Here is a 17,850-nt window from a genome sequence, read left to right as displayed (position 1 = left end):
TCCTGCTTTTCTGCAAGGAGAGGAGAAAAAGGATTTTGGGGCCAGTTAACTGAGGCAGATAGAATTAATGTTATATGATCAGAGGTGTTGTGACATTGTCTGGGGGAAATCCTGAGTAGTTTTTAAGTTATCTGGCACTCAAAACCCAGCTCTTTAGAACAAATTCATGTGAACCACTGAGTCCTTAGGAAATGTGCACAATTTCTGTATAGCATAAAGGAAGAGCATCATACCCATTGCTAATACCATCCTAGTTAACATTCCCTGCCGTGCACATACTTCTGTGACAATGGAATTTGTTTCCTTTTTTTGATTTCCTCATTTCTGTGTATTGACCAGTCTTGGAGTGCTCTCTCCTTCATTGTCATTTCCATATTAGCTCAGGTCAAATCTGCAGCCCACTGACACGAATGGGAACTGAGCAGGATCTGGGCCTTTGAACTTTGTAGTCCATATATGAAAGTGAGTCAGTTAGCCACCCAAGGGGTTCCTCTGCAAGGTATGAGCTGCTTGAAGATGAAGCACATGAATAATATACAACCAGTCCTGCAAACACACAAAAAGTAAACTTCCCAGTTGCTGTGTTTAAAATTATGGCACATTGCAACTTCAAGCATCAAAGACAGTGGAAGTGACAGTGCTGATTTGTTTCCTTTTCTTCCCAACTATGTGTCATTAGCAGGTTGTGCAAAGATGAGTCAAAGCTTGGGGTGTAAAGAATAGTGCTTTACTCTTTAAATTCTACAGACAAAGCAGAGTTGTTGCTGTTATAGATCTTGTAGTTGATATTTATACACACCTGGCACATAAAAAGGTGGAAGAAATTGGATCTACATTTAAGGGAAATATTTTGCATCACTCAGTTAAATTCTTTGAACTTGAGCTTGCCTTTTATTTATTTATTTATTTTTCTTTTAGGAGTACATTTGTTCAAAGGAAATGCAAGACTGATGTTACAGAAAACATAAATCTTAATCTACATGCTAACATGTCTAAACCAGCTCTTTAATACTGACATATATGACTTTTTCTAATGGTTGATAATTTTGGAGAACACAAAATGAGCTTTTAGAACCATGCCAGGGCTTTGAATATTTACTGAAGCTATGATTATACATTGGTTGTGACATGGCAAGCCAATGGTTTGAAGAACATACTGCTACATGCCTATTCTTTTTAATTTACTGGAGAATGGCCAAAAGGAATTTTGATATGTAGTCAGTATGAGAGACCTGCAATGCCTATTTGACCCTCAAAAATGAAACGGATCCTGACTTCCCTTTATAAAGGTTCATATACCCTTGAAATAATGCCTTCACTTGTAACACTACACACAGCTACAGGCACGTCCACAAGGATGGATATGAAATCTCTTGCTTCACTGAACAGAACTGCCCTAGTACCATACTATTGTAGCAAGCCAGTGTAACACTGAGCAAGTGATCAAAAGCATGGATGAAAAAGGTCCAGAATTTGCAGGATAGAAAAAAAATAATACCATTGCAGTCTTTTGCTATGTAACGTGCAGTCCTTTGCTGTGTAACGGGAAGGTATAGAGAAGATGGAGCTACACTATGCTCAGAGGTGTGCAGCAAAAGTCCAAAGGATTGCTGTTTAAGTTGCAACAGTGGAAAGTGCGGCTGGAAAAAAGAATAATTGCTGGAAGGGTGGCCACGCACTGGAATGGGTGGCCAGAACAGTGGTGTAGTTCTGGCCTGGGACATATTCAGAGCTCAACCAGGCAGGCTCCTGAGAAACCTGCTGTAATTGGTCCTGCTTTGGGCAGAGGTTGGACCCAATGACTGCACATGTCCCATCCAACCGTGGTTGTTCTGTGGTTCTCCTGCCCCAGAGCTTACCTCCACCATATGAACATGGAGGTGCTGCAGGGAGCACTGCCAATTGAGTACAGCATCTTCTCCCAGCATGAGGTGGGATTTTCTTGTGTGCTCTGGCAGGTGGAGATGAACTTGGTACTGTTTGCTGTCTTCTGCATTTGTGTTATCTTGTGGGGAGTTTCCATTCTCGTGGAGTAGGAAGGGTTTCTGGAGGACCATATTAAGAAGATACAAGGAGAGGTAAAACTCAGCCTACACTTTGTGTCAAACAGAGAGCAGTTTAAAGGATCACAGTTCAACACCACAGTTATTTTGGTAGTCTCTGCCATCTAAATTAGTTCTCCTTTGCTAGATCTCCGTGGTGGGTTTGGAGTTCACCATACCGGAGACCTCAGGGCAGCGCTGTGTTTGAAGTCCCACTGGATATGCTGTCTGTTGACAGCAACTCTGTAGCTGACACAAAAGCCACATGCTCACATCACCATCAGTACTGTTGATGGGTTTTGGAACTGGTCAGAATAAGCACAGAAAAGTCAGTGGGGATTTGGAAGAAAAAAATATTGGAAAAGGTTGAATAAGTTTTGGAAATACTTGTCTGCTCTCACTGAACATAGGAGTGGGACTGAGACCTGGAAATTAGGAATATTTCAGACATAAACACTGCAAAAACCCGCGAGCAGTTCCTAGGTGTTGTGGGAGCTGGGGAAATGTATAGAGTGGTGGTGAGGGCAGGAGGAAAAAAAGAAAGGGGATTGTCTGTTGTATTCAAACATACTGATGGGTCTTGCTTAAGGTTGCACCTTTGAGGAAGAGTGACTGAAATCCAAACAAATGTGTAGAGGAATGTAAAATGTACTCTAAATTTGGATTCTACAGTTGGGTTTTGAACACCATGAAGTCTCACAGTTGTTACGTGTCTGTCTCATCATTTTTTAGCAGGAGAATTTGAGATGGGATCTGTTGCTTTCGAGAAAGAGAACAAATGAAAAGCTTTGATTACAAAAATACTGGAAGAACCTTTTCTTGAGAGCTAAACCATTTCAGGTTAGGTCTGTGGTGACAAGGTATCTTATGTATGGCTGAACCAAAGTAAAGAGTGATGCCCAGTCTGGGGTGCAGGCAATGTGCATTAAATTCCCATGCAAAGGTAGCAGCCCTCAAATACCATCCAAAATGTACCAGTGTTGTAGGGTCAAGGCATTATTTGGCCTTCCCTTCCTAAAGAAACAATCTGAAATATTCCTATCTCTTAAAATTGCCATCTATTTCTGCTGGTTCTGGGAATTAGCAGGTTTCTGCAGCAGCATTCTCTGGTATCAGAGTTGCTGCTTCCTTCCTGGTACAAACCCCTTCAGAAGTGGGTGAAACACGTGTTTGTGCCCATATAGTGGTGGGAGTCTGATCCTGCATGGCTGAAATCTGTGATAGTTTTGCTGTTTAATGTAAATGGAATTGAGTCCTGTGCTAGTTGTGTGCTTTTGTGAAACGTCTTGATAGAAGGCATGGCAATAAATGTAGTAAGATAATAAACTTTGGCCGTATTCCTACAGCTATGTATAAGCCCATCTGTACACCGTATGTCAATAAAACCAACTGATTACAGAATAACTAAGTATGAAGGGCCCCACTGCTTAAGAAAATCCTCCTGTATCCCATTCCCAAACTTCCTATTACATCTATGGAAAATCTGGTCGATAAGCTGTATTTGTTGCATTAAGTCCTGATTTTGAATCTAAGCAAGAAGATAACTGCAGCCTTATCCTTGCAAAGGCCTATTCATGTCTTTATACATTAAAACTAGTGCTGTTTCCTTCGGTGAAACTACTTCCAAAGTGCAGAGGTGGTTGCATCTGTAACTCTTAATTACACTGGGGCTTTCCAAGGTTCTGCTGGAAAAGCACACCAGGTTAGTGAAGCCTTCCCTAACCCCGCAATCACTTTTGTTCTCCAGCTCTAAAGAAAATACATCATAATTGTTAATGTTTCTTGCATTTATCCACGTGCAAAACCCCATGTGCTACTTTTGCTGCACTTTTTGCCTCTGTGTAATCAGAACTGATGAGCTAAATGCGTGCCTCTTCACTCTGTTTTTAAATAGTGTGTGAAGAGGAATACAAACATTTCCTTTGCAATATGGAGAAAAAAACATACTATGAGTTTTTGGTTGACCTTAATGAGTATCTTTTCTGTGTGAAATTCGTTTCTTTATATTTCTAAGTCAAATTTGCATCTTTGCTGAGCACAGGTTCAATAATGTGCTGTAAATGTTAAGCTACAGCTTTACACTCACTATTAGGAAACATATTTAGATCCACCAAATATTATTTTTCTAAACACTTAACTTTAGACTTTATAGTTTCACAAGTGACAGGTCTGTGTTTCATCTAGCAAACTACTGCCAAATCCAGATGCTGAAAAAAAGACCCTAAAATTATACATTCAGTCAGTATTAGCTATTTATAGACATTCTTCAAATGCATTTGAAATAAAAAGAAAAACAAAGCTGTGAAGGTCACAAATCAAAGCATTATTGAAGATGACTTATATCCTTCCAAGGTACTTTCTTGCTAAGGATAATTTGTATTTCTATTTTTATAATGCTTTATCATTTGTTATTGATAAAGCAAGATTCAAGTTGCAGTGGAAGTGCCAGCCTTTCTGATATGTTCTTTTGAAGCCCTTTTTGCAGGGCAAGTCAACACTTAATGGAAGTCACTTTATTTCTTAAATACCTCATGTTTATACAGCTGTTCCTGTTTTTTTTCTTTTACTTCACAACATCTGAAATGAAAGTGCCACAAGTAAAAAGAGACATTAAACCAATAGAAAAAAAGGATTTTATGCCAAGGACATACAAAAGGAATAAAAAGCGTTTAGTAGCGTAAAGGAAAATTGGTCAGAAGAACTTCAAAGACTCCTTAGTTTTGTTTTGTAGTCAAATGATCATTTCCACTGGAGGCTGGCGGAATTTACTAATTTACTGATATGCTGCAGAAGGATCACTAGATGTGTTTACACTTTGTCTTAAGCATACTCTAGGATAAAAATGGTGTTGCTGGTCGTGTTGGTTGGGTTAATATCGTTCCTCGTGGAGCGCCTTTACCATTCTTAGGGTGGAGTTTCAAAGCAAGAGAAATCCTGCAAGGGGTTATTAATGGTCATCCACCATCACCCTCTCTGTCATGTTTTGCTTATCCCTAAATAGAGCGCTTACCCATTCTTTCTGATGCTGACATCCCGTGAGCTTATCCCCACTTTTTTGCTGATGCAGGGGTTGCCCGTACATGGCTGTAGAAGCGAAGCAGGCACCACAAATGTCTTTGAAAACAAAGCTGTGCTGAAGAAATACAGTTCAGACGCCTCATCTGACTATTTGGGCAAGTGTTGTTTCACTTTCAGTGAGTATCCATGGCTAGGTCAGGCCTCCTTGTGGAAAATTTCCACACATGGGACCGTATCTCACACTCCCTGGAACAACTTAGGTCAACAAAGCTAATGGCTTGGATGCGCCCAAATCTTTGTGGGCTTTTTCTCTGTGATAAGGATTGTCAGTAGACTTCAGTGAGTGGCTGTGCCACGTAGTTTACATTCAAACAGTCTGCTTTTGATTTGTCTTTCTTCAGAAAAGTTCTTATCAAGCCCACCTTAAGGCTTGATGTGATCTTTGCTCTCCCTGCAGGCGCAGCATTTCCTGCTTCATTGGTGGAAGCAGTCAATGGGCAGCTGAGCGAATTTGGCACCGGGAGCCCCACAGTGAGGTGCCACAGGAAAAGAAAAAGGTTGATGGGTCATGACTGGGGTGTACAGGAGGCGGCTGGGTAACTACAGCAATTTTTTCCCACTGATGCTTGGAGATAGCTGCAAAGAGGGCATTCAATTGAGCTGTCTCATGGGTGAGTTCCCCAGGACACATAGTTGCCTCTCCTCTTGCAGCACCCTGGACCAACAAGAGTCCATACACACAGGAAAAAGACAGCACAATGTGCATTTTACTGTTTAAAATGCACATTTTACTGTTTAAAATGCACATTAACATGCTTTTAATGTGAATTAAAACAAAGATTTTCCTCAATTAGAACGAGAAGCCCCCTCCGAGAAACCTAGTGGGAGAAAAAGGAGGACAACTTCCCAGTACATATTACTGAGACATTTCTTGCATCCCCAAAGTAAGCGTTTGCATGCAACAGATTTGTTGCCAGTACATTCTGTTCCTGAACAGCATATATGTTTCTTGGTATGACAACCGAAGAAATTTATTGAAAACAGAGAAAATGTTAACTATTTTTCATTTCTTGCTAGTATATTTCTAAGCTAAGTGGCATTACACTTAATTTCCCCCCAAAAATCTAATTTAAGATTCTTCAGATTTTAAATATTGTTTTTAACTGTAACAGTTCAGGACTTTTCTAGGTTTGGCAGAACTGTTGGATAATCTACAGTAAATAATATATTAGTCTAATGTACTCCGTAATTATTGAAAGCACATGGTGCATGCAATTTCTGTTATGCAAATTTAATCAAGCAGTTATTCTTGAAAGATCTGTGAGGGGTTCACACAATTATTTGTGAGTTTTTAGAAATACTGCTGCTTTCTGCTGATTAGGTATATTCCATCAGTTTGTACTAGATGCTTACATGTGTTTGAAAATATGAATGTCTCACCCAAATGCTGTGTGTGGTGCAAAACTTACACTGATTCTTGCCTAGCAAGAATCCATGGGCTTACTAGAAACAGATCTCTTGTGAACAAACTTAGAGGCATTTTTGACAGCTAGAGGGCAGCTAGAGCATCTAGTCTAATCTCCTGTACATCATCTGTCCTTAAGGTTCTCACAGCTAATTCTGACCTAGAAAGTTCAGGCACCTGAACTAAGTGTAGAATGCCAGCACTGGGTAATCCGCAAATCTTTCTCAAACAAATGGTCTTAAAGTCCAAGGGGCAATGGCCAAGGAAGCGCTGAGGGAGCTGGTAACATGTCCCAAGGGAGATTGATATGTAATTTGCTGTTATTGAACTGGATCTTGTTGTTTCACTTTCTAAGATACTTTCATTTGCTTTTCTTTTTCAGAAGGAGATACTAATTTTCCTTAGCTTGTGACTTCATCCTCAGAGTAATTTGTTATTAATTCTTTCGATAACAGTGAGCATATCTTTCCACAGATGCAGTTTTAAGTGGATCATCAGTTAAAATGTTTGAAAGAGGCTTGGCCTTTAACAGTGGAATGAATGTAAATTAGAAATTACTATTTGTCACCATATATCTCTGCTGTTGTCATCCTGTTTTTCTTCAGAAAGCCATATTTCTGTAGAGCACTAGGGTCCACTGTTATAATCTCCAGGCAGAAATTACGTGGTAGTTACTCTGTGGCCATGTATTTTGCTCTTGCAGAGCTGACTGGTGGACACGTACTGTTAAGCATGGAGTTGAACTGAGTTTGAATAGTTAAATGCTTAAATCCAACAAGGCAGCTCTAGCATGAAACCAAAAGGCAGCAAAGTACACCAAGCAGCAGTTTGACTTGATATGGGACCTTTTCTGGTGACCTCTGTGGTTTTGCATTTGGAGAGCACAGTCTTGAATTCATTCATTAACTCTCCTCTTCTTACCCTGTGCATGTGTATAAGTATCCTGTAACAGGATAAGCATCAGGGAGTAATCATTATCAAACACCCCTGCATGGTATTAAGACAGTCAAAACCATGAGCTACGGAAAGCGGTCGGTGTAGTTAAATGTGTCAGACGTGACTCAAAAGTCTCCTTCCTTTCTGAAGATATTACTTCATTCATGTTAACCACATTTGTAAGTGGCCTGGACTGAAGAGATAGAGTTTGGGGAATTCCAAACTCTTTTATATGCATTTGGGAGTTTCAGGAATAGCTGCTCTGCATTCCACATTGATATATAATCCTCATTATTGCTCTGAATAAGAACATGGTAATTCGCCAGAAAAATAAATTGAAAAAGTTATTGTTCAGAGGCGTACTATATAGGGAGTACTAATAAAAACAAATATTTTTGGCTGTAGTCTAAAGTTCCTACTGTAAATGAGCTAATTTAGGGCTGTATCCTCCCATGAGATCATGGGCTGGAACGTGAGATAAGCAGTAGCTGCACAGATACTTTTGGGTGGTAGCAGGGAAATGTGCCTTCTCCACCAGGTCCGCATCCAAAGGGAAGGAGGGGGGGAACATTTTCTGTCCTTTCCCTGTAGGAGGATTGATGCCTCCAAGAAAAATGAATGCAGATTAGATACGTATTTTAAAAGAATATCCTTCTTCCAGCTTCAGTTTTGATGAACTCCAGGAGAGACAGACAAAGACACAGATGGCATAGACGTATCTTAAGATAGATGCATCCATTTACCCTCACAGACCTGGAGTATTGCTATTAGTATAGAGCTAACTGTAAGCCCCAGACATCTGTGCCTTCACAAACAGGTGGTAAAACATGGCATATTCTTCAGTTACTGACTTGCTTGATATTATTCAAGTTGTGGTTTCACGGTCAGCTTGAACCACGCCAAGCCCATGTCCACTGCCAACAGAGGCAAGCCTTATGTACCCACCACCCCGAGCTGGTACAGGTTCCCTCCTGCTGTGTGTTACTCCAGAGCACCATGACTTGCTACGTTGGAGAACCTGGGCTGTTGGAAGGGAGTCCCATCATAAAGGTGATTTGCTGCCAGTTAGACCAGCGCTCTGATCTGACTGACAGAAATAGTGTTAACATTGTGTGAGGGAGAACTTATCAGCGTGAGCTGGTCATAAAACCAGAGCCTCAGGAGGCCTTTCAGGAGGAGGGCTGGGCAGTGGAGTTTACTTTATTTCCAGGAGAAGAAAAGTGTAAAATGTTTACATTTCTAGCTGCCAGAATTCAAACCCATCCACCAACCAGCCCCACTCAGCTGTTGTTTTTCCCACTGATATTTTTAAACAAATAATGGCACATTATTAAAAACTATCAAGGAGATGTAACTGGAAAATTATCAGTGAGTTATTCTTCTATTTAAATTGCTTCTAAAGAAGTTACCACTTATTTAATGTGTTCTTAAGTACAGAAGTGTACTAGATTCACAGGTTAGGAACCTCTCCTATCCCAGATCTATTAATCCTAATTTACTACTCTACCAACCAATGCCACTTTCCAACACTTCACTCCTGCAGCTAAGCACATTGGATGGTGCACAACGCACCTATTTATTTCAGTCTTGCAAGAACTGGATAAGTACAAAAAGTTTTCATTGACAATGGAAAGTTGTAGAGAGGTGGATGGACACATCTTTTCCTATTTTGGTTTTCTTGCGCTTTAGTGTTGTTTTATTCATGTTATCCCCCTGCAGTTGTGAAGTTTTAACCAAACAGCAAATACACACTGACTTCAGGTGAGCTGCCTTGGCAATAAGCAGCGTTTTGTGAGTGCAGCAGGATCTTTCCTCAGGGTTTTATTGTTGAGGCTGTTAAAATGCAGAAAGGTTACAACAAAAGCAGGAAAATAAAATACCAACCCCAAACAAAACCTGAAGTGGTTATACCTAACTACGAGTTAAACACAAAAGCTTTAAGGCCATGTCAAGCAGCTCTGCTATGTAATAGCCAACTGTCCATATTGGCCCCAGGTTGGAAGAGTTGCTATTTCAGAGTCTGCTCATGAGAGCCCTGGTTTATAAATGTTGAATTGTAAACACTCCTGTGACTTCAGTTCTGGGCACTTCAGTTCTTCTTCACTGGGTACTACTGGGTTTTGCTCTTCGAGACATTTCCCCCACATCTGCAGTGCAGAGTGGGGCATGGTCTGCCCCAGCTCCTGGCAGGGCTCCCCTCAAGGTCCATGGCAAAGCTCGGGTACCGGTAGGAGCTTCCTCTACAGTAACTTCTTCTAAACGTGGAAGTACTATGGAAGGGGAGGCATAAGCTTACAGGTCCATGCTGTGCAAGAAGCTCTTGTTCTGATTGTTCAGCAGTGTCCAAATTGCATACTTGTAACAATCTTCTGCTCCTGAGTTTTGCACAGATCAGCTAACGCAGGGTGCATGAATTACTGGCCTGCTTCAAACAGTGGCAAAAGTCCAGTTAATAAACTGTGGATAATCAGTGGATGAGGATTTCACCTCTTCTTTTCCTAGTCCTGTTAAAGACTTAATTTAAGGAGCTCAATAATTTAATGACTTAATTTCAGTAAAGCCGTATGATAGGAATAAAACAGCAACAGTGCCAGGGAAATGAATTATTGCACACTGGTTTTCAGTTAATGGTCCTTGTGGCTCCTCAGATTTGTAGATTAATTCTAAAGTGCAGTAAGCCTAAGTTTGGCTTAAATTTGCTATACAAGGGTTCTCACCATAACTGGAATGATTTTAGGTGTCCACAAATCACAGAAATCTGAAAATCACATCTGAGGCATTCATCTACCAAAGAAGTGCAGCTCTAAGCTACAGACGTAAGAGCTTACGCTGTTTCTACACAGCACTGAGCACAGGCTTATAGTCCTTCTTCCTTTTGACTATCACAACCTTTCTCTCTCTTACACACTATCACCAGTGCTGGTAGGACCCAGATGCACAAAAAGAGATTTCCTGAAAAATCAATCAAGAAATGGATGTCTCAGAAGTTCTCCAACAGCTGAGAAGCATCAGTTCTTATAAAATATGTGATAAGTACCGTTGCATGACAGTATGAGGGGTCTGAAAGTCCTGCTGGCACTCACTTGGGATAGTCTGCATAACTGTTCAGGGATTCACCTCCTGTGAGTAATGGTAAACATCCTAAAGTCACGCTGGTAGAAATTCACTGCAATGCCACTCTGTATTAGTCATTGTAGCAGAGTGTGTGTGTGTGTGTCTGTGTGTGTGTAACTCTCCAGTGCTGTGTGCCATTCATAGCTTTTCGTGCTAACATTCACACATTTGTAAAGCGCAGGCCCTTAGTGTCTCAGCAGTAGTGACACAGGGCTCTTTGATGAGAGCCGCTGTCCTGCAAGGCAGAACATTGGTGCTGCTCTCTCTCATGCAGCCGGTGCTCGGGTAACCATTTCATATCGTACTTGGTTTTACCCAGCAATTCTGGCATCTCATTTGCCATTGATTAATCAGCCCTTCATTTTCTGGTATCGGATGCACACTGTGGGTGTATTTTGAAAAGCATTCTTTGTGTATAAGTATCTCGGGCTGCATTCATCCCTGGCAGAGCAGCAGCATGGGCCATGTTTCTTTATTTGCTGCAGCCAAGCTGTGCTCCATGTGGGCATTGCTTCGCTGCGAGTTTTGCCTGGAGCCTTTTTCCAAAGCTGAGTGCCCGGCCATGCTCTCTCACAGGGCTTTAATGCAGGGTGTAGGACACATCACGAGGAACCTGCTTTCTTTATTTAGGTGAGCATAGAATGCCAAATTATGGAAAATGGAACTACATACCTGTCTGCAAGGTGACATGAGTGTGAAAATATATGAGAGAGGTGTGTGTGCTTCCCCCCCCATATAGAGGGGATATTCAGCTTCTCAGTAATTTGGCAGTATATGTGTACACTAAAAAGTCTAATCCTTTGGATACAACTATGAAAAGGAAAAACAATGTAATCACATCTGGTGAACTCCAAAGCTGTACATAATTCTGTGACCCTTTGATGTATTTACATAACTCCAAAAACCTGGGTTGTATGCATGTGTGCACAGAAAGACAACAGACTCCTTTGCTTATCTGTGTCCTCCTGTGTGGGGTAGCACAGGCATCCCCAGTGCTGACTGGTCTCATAAAATAACATGGGTTTATCTTGATATTTTAATCTGTCCTGAACATCGGAGAGGATTTTGTGTCTCCTGTCTCATGAGCAACATTGCTACTCTTGCTGTTGTTCTTGTATCATACTTTCAATGGGCTAGGGGATGGAAACCAGTACCAAAAGCCATATCCTGTTGTGAGTAATTAGTACTGTCCACAACATGTGCCAGCTACCCTCTCTTCTTGAGGATATTGGCAGGGCATGTGAGCATGGTCTACTGTCCCAGCAGTCTCCTGCTTTTCCTCTGGTGCCTCCTCTCCCAGCGCCCTTGGGGCATGCTCAGTACATGCTCTGTCCCCACATATAACTAAAACACAGCTTCTTTTCACTTGGTGGGAGTGCACATACACTCCAACTCCATCGAGAAGCCATTTCTTGCCTGTCCATGCTGCTCTGCAGCCCACAGCAGCTCTGCAGCTCCGGCTGGGTGACCAGGTATGCACAGTCCCACTGGTTATACTGACCTAATGACCTATTATTTGTTTTACGTGGTGGGCAGGTTTCCTGTTATGCGACAGGGCCTGTTTCCTTTTCAATCATATGATGGACTTGCATCTGGCCACACACCAGCAGGAGCAGCAGGAGGGCCCATCCTTTGGGTGCTGCCAGGAGGACTGCTGATGTTTCTCTGCTCTTTATGGCTACAAATATATCCTTCCAGGGCTAAGCCCTAAATCAGGAAGGCACTTAATGAAGTGCTTTGCTTTCAGTTTGTGTTATCATTTCCTTGCTTCGATTTCCTGAAAAGAGATGTCTCCGTAAACCAGGATTTAGTGTCATTTTGGTTCTTACATTAGAGTCATGCTAGCCAGTGGATGCATGGCAAAATCTACAGCCACGTGTAGACCCTGTGACAAACTGTCAAGCACAGACATGACCAGCATGAAATCTGGGCTGGGGGTGGGGGAGGTTCTGGCAATAAATACCATCTGGTTCAGCAAGTTAGTACCAGATGTCTGGAAGCTTCCAATTCCAGGCAGTAAAGGTGGAGCTGAAATAATTAAAATTACATTTCTGCTTGGAAAAGGCAAGAAAAGCATTTTTAACAATGATTTCCAGAAGTAAAGGGGCAAAAGTCATGCTTTTTGCAAACTAGAACATGTCCTAGTTTAGAGTAGTTATAGATGAATATCCAGGTGAAAAAGAACAGAATGCCAAAGGTTGTGTTTAAAGCAGAATTCTCCCTTTTAGGGTCGCTGCTACACAGCAGTATGGGGAAAAGTCAAGTAGCCAGAACAGTTGCATATGCATCTTTCCAACTCATATTGACTAACATTTGCTTGCCTTCGATTCCCATACCATGTGGTGTAGAGTTGGCAACTGTTTTGCAAATGTCGTCCGTCATTTTCTCTTCTATAAAGAATCCATCTTCTTGGGGAAAAGATGCGAGAAGAATGGGCCTGGCGTAGCTCAAACAACTTCTCTTACACACCAATAGCTTCCTAAGCACAAAATCCTGCTTTTGTTGGGTGAACCACCCAGGCAGGGAGAGCTCAGGGGAGGCAGAAATCCCTGCAGCACTGTCAGGTGTTCCCAGCTCAGCGGCTGTAGAAGGCTAGGAGTCGTGCATGCTCCATCTTCACCACAATGCGAGGTGGCATGTAGTTGGTCCTGGTAAGGGGACAGGCTTCAGGACAGGGTACAAGCAGCATTCTGGGGGGACAGAAAGGGGTGGAGGTAACCAGCTCTGCAAGAAGCATCGGAGCCCCTGCTCTGTGTCTAATTGTTGGGGGAAGTTGTTTCCTGAATTGTATCTAAACCCACCTCTCTTCTGAGACCTGGGTTGATGGAGTAAAATACATCAGTAGGGAGGAGAGACACAGCACATACTTGCACACTGAGCAAAGACTTAGAGAGACAGAAATAGACACTGATGAGGCACAAGTGCCCACTTGCCTGGGTGAGCTTCTTTGGTGGGGGTGAGGTACCGTTACGGCAAGACAGTGATGAAAGTATGTGAACTGTGAAAACATGATCTAACACTGGGTTCAAAATATTTTTCTGTACAGTTTAAATGAAATTTAGTAGCTTCCAGATCCTGTGCATGATGTTTTGAAAGCTTAAAATACGAATCCCATAAATCCAATGAATAACATGGCAGGCGTGGATTTACTAGAGAAGGGAGGAAAAGAACTGAAAGGCCTGTCAGTGCTGTTAGTGTTTCTATATGACTTAAATCTGAACAGCATTGCTGTTGAAAGTTTGCTTTTACCAAAACAAGTGTCTGTTGCTTTTGAAGACATTTAAGTCTATGGAAAGAAAAATCTTCTATTAAAACCATTACATCAGTATTACATTTGATACTCACAGGTAGCTGAGGAAAATGGGAATTTAGTCTGTTTTGGGGTTTCTGTAATAGGCCATCAAATTAAGTACTTAGTTTTCATGGATTTGACAGGGGTACAAAAAGCTGGCTTTTCTAAGTAGTATGGGGGAAGTGTACCAAGATCTAACTTTAATTGCACTGTGTAGTGCCACAGTTTATAGATGGTTCCCTTGTATCATGAAGACTGCTTCTGGGGCAAGCTGCAACTCCATGTTAGTCACCTTATCAATATTTCTCCTGAGTGAACAGGTAAAAGCTATCTGCAATTTGATTTGTAAGCTAGTGTAGATGTGAGGACAGATAATGAAATAAAATAGCCAATGCTGAGGAAAAAGAATTTTTTTTTCTGATAGTGGCTTACTGCTTTAAAACATGAAAGAAGTTCAGGGTCATGGGCAAAAGGAAACCTCTTGCATGAGAAATGGGAATTTCCAGGCTTTTAGGGAGAATGCAGAAAAAGCCAGATTACTTCAAATGATATCCACATTCCTACATTTTTCCATGCTTTCTAGTTCCTTGACTTGTCAATCTCAGTTTTGTAGCAGTTATTTGATGTTCTGTTTACTCAGCAGTACTCTATTTATAGTGCATATTGTTATTAAATTGTTGTAATGGTCACCCACCCTTGCACGTACAGACAAATGCACCCTGCCTGCCCAAACCCGTTGGTATTTTATGACCGGACATGGATAAGGGATCCCAGAAGATTCATGCTCTGAAGTGATGTTAATTGAGCGGATGGATGAGATTTGCAGCTCTTGTAAATGGGCACAACTTCAGTGAAATGATATTTATTTATATCAGTTCCAGATCTGTTCCAATCCTGCTGTATATTTCTAAGTTTGGAAGAAGGGATTGTGGAAATTCCTGGTATCTTGAGTGAATAATGGGGCTGTGCAGGGCAGAGCACATCCCAAAGTTCTTATTTTGGGAAAATCCTGAATTACAGATAAAGACCAATTTTCCTGGAGAATTTCAGGGCCAACTGTTTTCTCCTGTATAAAATACATGCTAAACAGATGGTACAGAAACAGAAACACCTTGGAGTTTCAACTGTAGTGGTCCTCAAGCAGGGCTGGGGAAGCAAAGATGCTTATCAGTCTATAAAAAGATAAGAGATTTCTATTGAAAATAAGCTTTTAAAATATAATCATATGACTTCTGTTTCTTTGCTTATGCAGCTGCCTTGGGATCTGAGCTCCTGGTAAACACATTGGCCTGTTAAAGGACATGATTCAGACTGTCCCAGATCCAGCAGCTCACATCAAGGTTAGTTTCCTGTTTATTGTGAGTCCTCAGAGTCATAAGATTAAAGAATATGTATACATACCATAGATTTTCTTGCATGTTTATAAATTGTGCTACTGCACAAAATTGGCTCTTTCATTGCTCAATATTTATATGTTATTGTCTGAGTCAGTCCTGCAGACTTTGTTGCTGACACCTGTACTGACATGCTCTGAAGTATGTGGAGATTTTAAGGATAAGTTCTTCTAAAGTTAAAACCCCTCGATGGTCCCTTTAATATTTAGTACGCTTGATAAAATACACCCACTTGAAAAATACTAAATTCATATGTCCCCGGTTCTGTGCCATGGAAGCCAGTGGCAAACATTAACTTGAATTGGAGAACGAAAATGAGCATAATGCAACAATTCAAAGGCAAAGATTGAAAAGATTCGGTGCATGATTTTCTGTAAATCATGGGAGAACAGATATTGAGCTGTGCTATTGCCTTAAAAAACACATTGTTCTGCCGCGTCTCAGAAGGCGGCATACTGTTCTTTCTGGTATTGTTGCTATTACTTATGTTGCTGTGCTTTTCCTATCATTCTTCAGTGAAGATTAGGAACCTGCTAGCCTTAGCAGGTGCAGCTAATGTTGTGTTGCTAAAAACAAGGCATTTTGGGGTATTGTACATAAACAACATCTGAGCCTCGCAAAGTGACTGATTTGGGGGTCACTATTCCTGACTCACTATTTCATCATCTAGAGGTTTTGTCTGGAAACAGTTACCTGACTGCTTCTAGAGAAGAACAGTAATTCTATTTTGCAAAGTAAAAAGACACTTGTATAGCAATGTCTTAGGTGGGAAGAGCCATCTGATCCTTATATACAAACTGCATGCTTCTCATTCACATGGATTTTGCCATCTGAAGATACTGCTGGTGTTACAAGATTGTTGTAATTAAATAAATAGATCAGCCATGTTAAGTGGGCTGTAAGTCAAAAGTTTTCTTTTATTCTTTCTGACTGCCTTTTTCTCTATCTTTCTGTCTTTTCTTGAGGTTACATTTTCTCCAATTTCTCATCTTCTTTCATGGAGTTTCTTTTCAGTTGATTTCTATCTACCAGCTCCCTACAGAAAAACTTAATTTTACAACTTATATTTAACTGAAAAAAAATGAAATATTATTTTAAACAACTCATTTTTTCCTATGAAAGGGTAGTGAATGAAAGAACCACTCTGTATCTTCCTGCAACATTTTTGGATTGTGTTTAGATACTAAGATGATTGGCAGCAGTGGGAGAGCTCATGCCTTCCCTCTCTCCAAAACCCAGCACTTTCACAGCCTTCTGGTCCTCAGTTGTTTTTATGGAAAGAGCAGAAAAGCGCACACACTCCCCCCATAAGCAGTCTTGCTTCAACATGTCTCGTCACCTGGATTTCAACCAGTAAGACTTCAAAAATTTGAAGGGGATTTAGTACCTCTTCATGCTGCATGTCTGTGGTACCAGAAATAACATTAAGAAGAACTCACTTTCATGCTTTCTTCGAAAACTGGTGTCTGAAGTAGCTGGGGTTTTTAACCATGGGAGATAGAGTTTGAGAGGGCAGAGCTGGGCAGTGCATCTTATTACAGCATGTAAACGAGAGCCTCTTAAAAATCTCTGTAATGCTGTGTTCAAGGGAATTTTTAGAAGCCTTTTTTCAGCAGATCATCACACAGAAGTTGCTCTTACATTGAAAAGGGTGTGAAGAAGGCAATAACTTTAATACTGTGTTTGGGATAGGAAAGCTAGCCAACTAGATATCAAATCCTTCACATTTCTGTTTATGTCATGTCATTAGGGTCCACTTCAGTCTAAACACATTCTTCAGAAAGCCACCATGGATGCTCTGTTCTGGCTTTAAGAGTGGACATATCTATGGTCTTAAGAATAAGACATGAAAAAGTATAGTGCGTGGGATGTGGGAAAGACTATTTGGTGTGACAGCCTTTTCTTTCTCTCATTGCTGTGGTGATATAGTAGGGACAGACTGAGTTCATTACAGTCATCCTTGGTATGGTTTTGTTTAATTAACTGTACTGCATCGGATAGTCATATGGTATTGCTTCTTCTGTTTGCTCAAATAAGCAGACACAGCCTCATTCATGCACATTTAGAGCTGTAACATTGAAGACTGCTTTCTAGGAAGTGTCTGTTATTAAGATTTGACAGATTTTAAGATTTCAGTTTTTCTGCCTGAACATGTGCAGAAAATTAATGTGAAAGAGACATGAATATGGGAAAATGAATATTCAGAGACATCTTTCTTGCAGAAAGGGTGATTTCATTTGCATTTATGTGAATTTTTATGTGTGCTATTCTGAAAACAGCCTTTCCCACTACCAGAAGAAAATGTAACCACTCACAGGTTTTGTGCTCCATTCCTGAATGAGAAATGATAAGAGCCAAATTCCAACACCCAGGCAGATCCTGTCCAATTTTGGGAAAATGTTTTGGAAGTCTCAATGTGTATGTCTTCATTCCGGTTGGGCAGCTTCATTCCATAGCTACTAAAGATTAAACTTTACATTCTTCAGCTTGAATGAAGCATCCATAATTGATACAATGAACTCATGTTCCTGTTGCTCCCTAATGTACAGTTTTCACTTCAGTCACAGTCTCACGTTTTGCGCAAGTGTG

At 41.0% G+C, this 17,850-nt stretch overlaps 1 protein-coding gene across 3 annotated transcripts in view; it reads left to right on the top strand.

The window, feature by feature from the left end:
• ERG (ETS transcription factor ERG) overlaps positions 1-17,850 on the top strand; it is a 146,287-nt gene that overhangs the window by 23,319 nt on the left and 105,118 nt on the right. For all 3 annotated transcript variants that reach the window (XM_065676959.1, XM_065676962.1, XM_065676960.1), the window contains exon 2: positions 15,120-15,207. In XM_065676959.1, the coding sequence (XP_065533031.1) occupies positions 15,169-15,207 (39 nt within the window). In that variant the 5' untranslated portion in view covers positions 15,120-15,168. The remainder of the gene's footprint in view (positions 1-15,119; positions 15,208-17,850) is intronic.

This window comes from Lathamus discolor, chromosome 4 (assembly GCF_037157495.1).
Source record: "Lathamus discolor isolate bLatDis1 chromosome 4, bLatDis1.hap1, whole genome shotgun sequence".
NCBI classification, from domain to species: domain Eukaryota; kingdom Metazoa; phylum Chordata; class Aves; order Psittaciformes; family Psittacidae; genus Lathamus; species Lathamus discolor.
The sequence above is the reverse complement of the archived record's forward strand: the minus strand, read 5'-3'. Positions and strand labels throughout refer to the sequence as shown.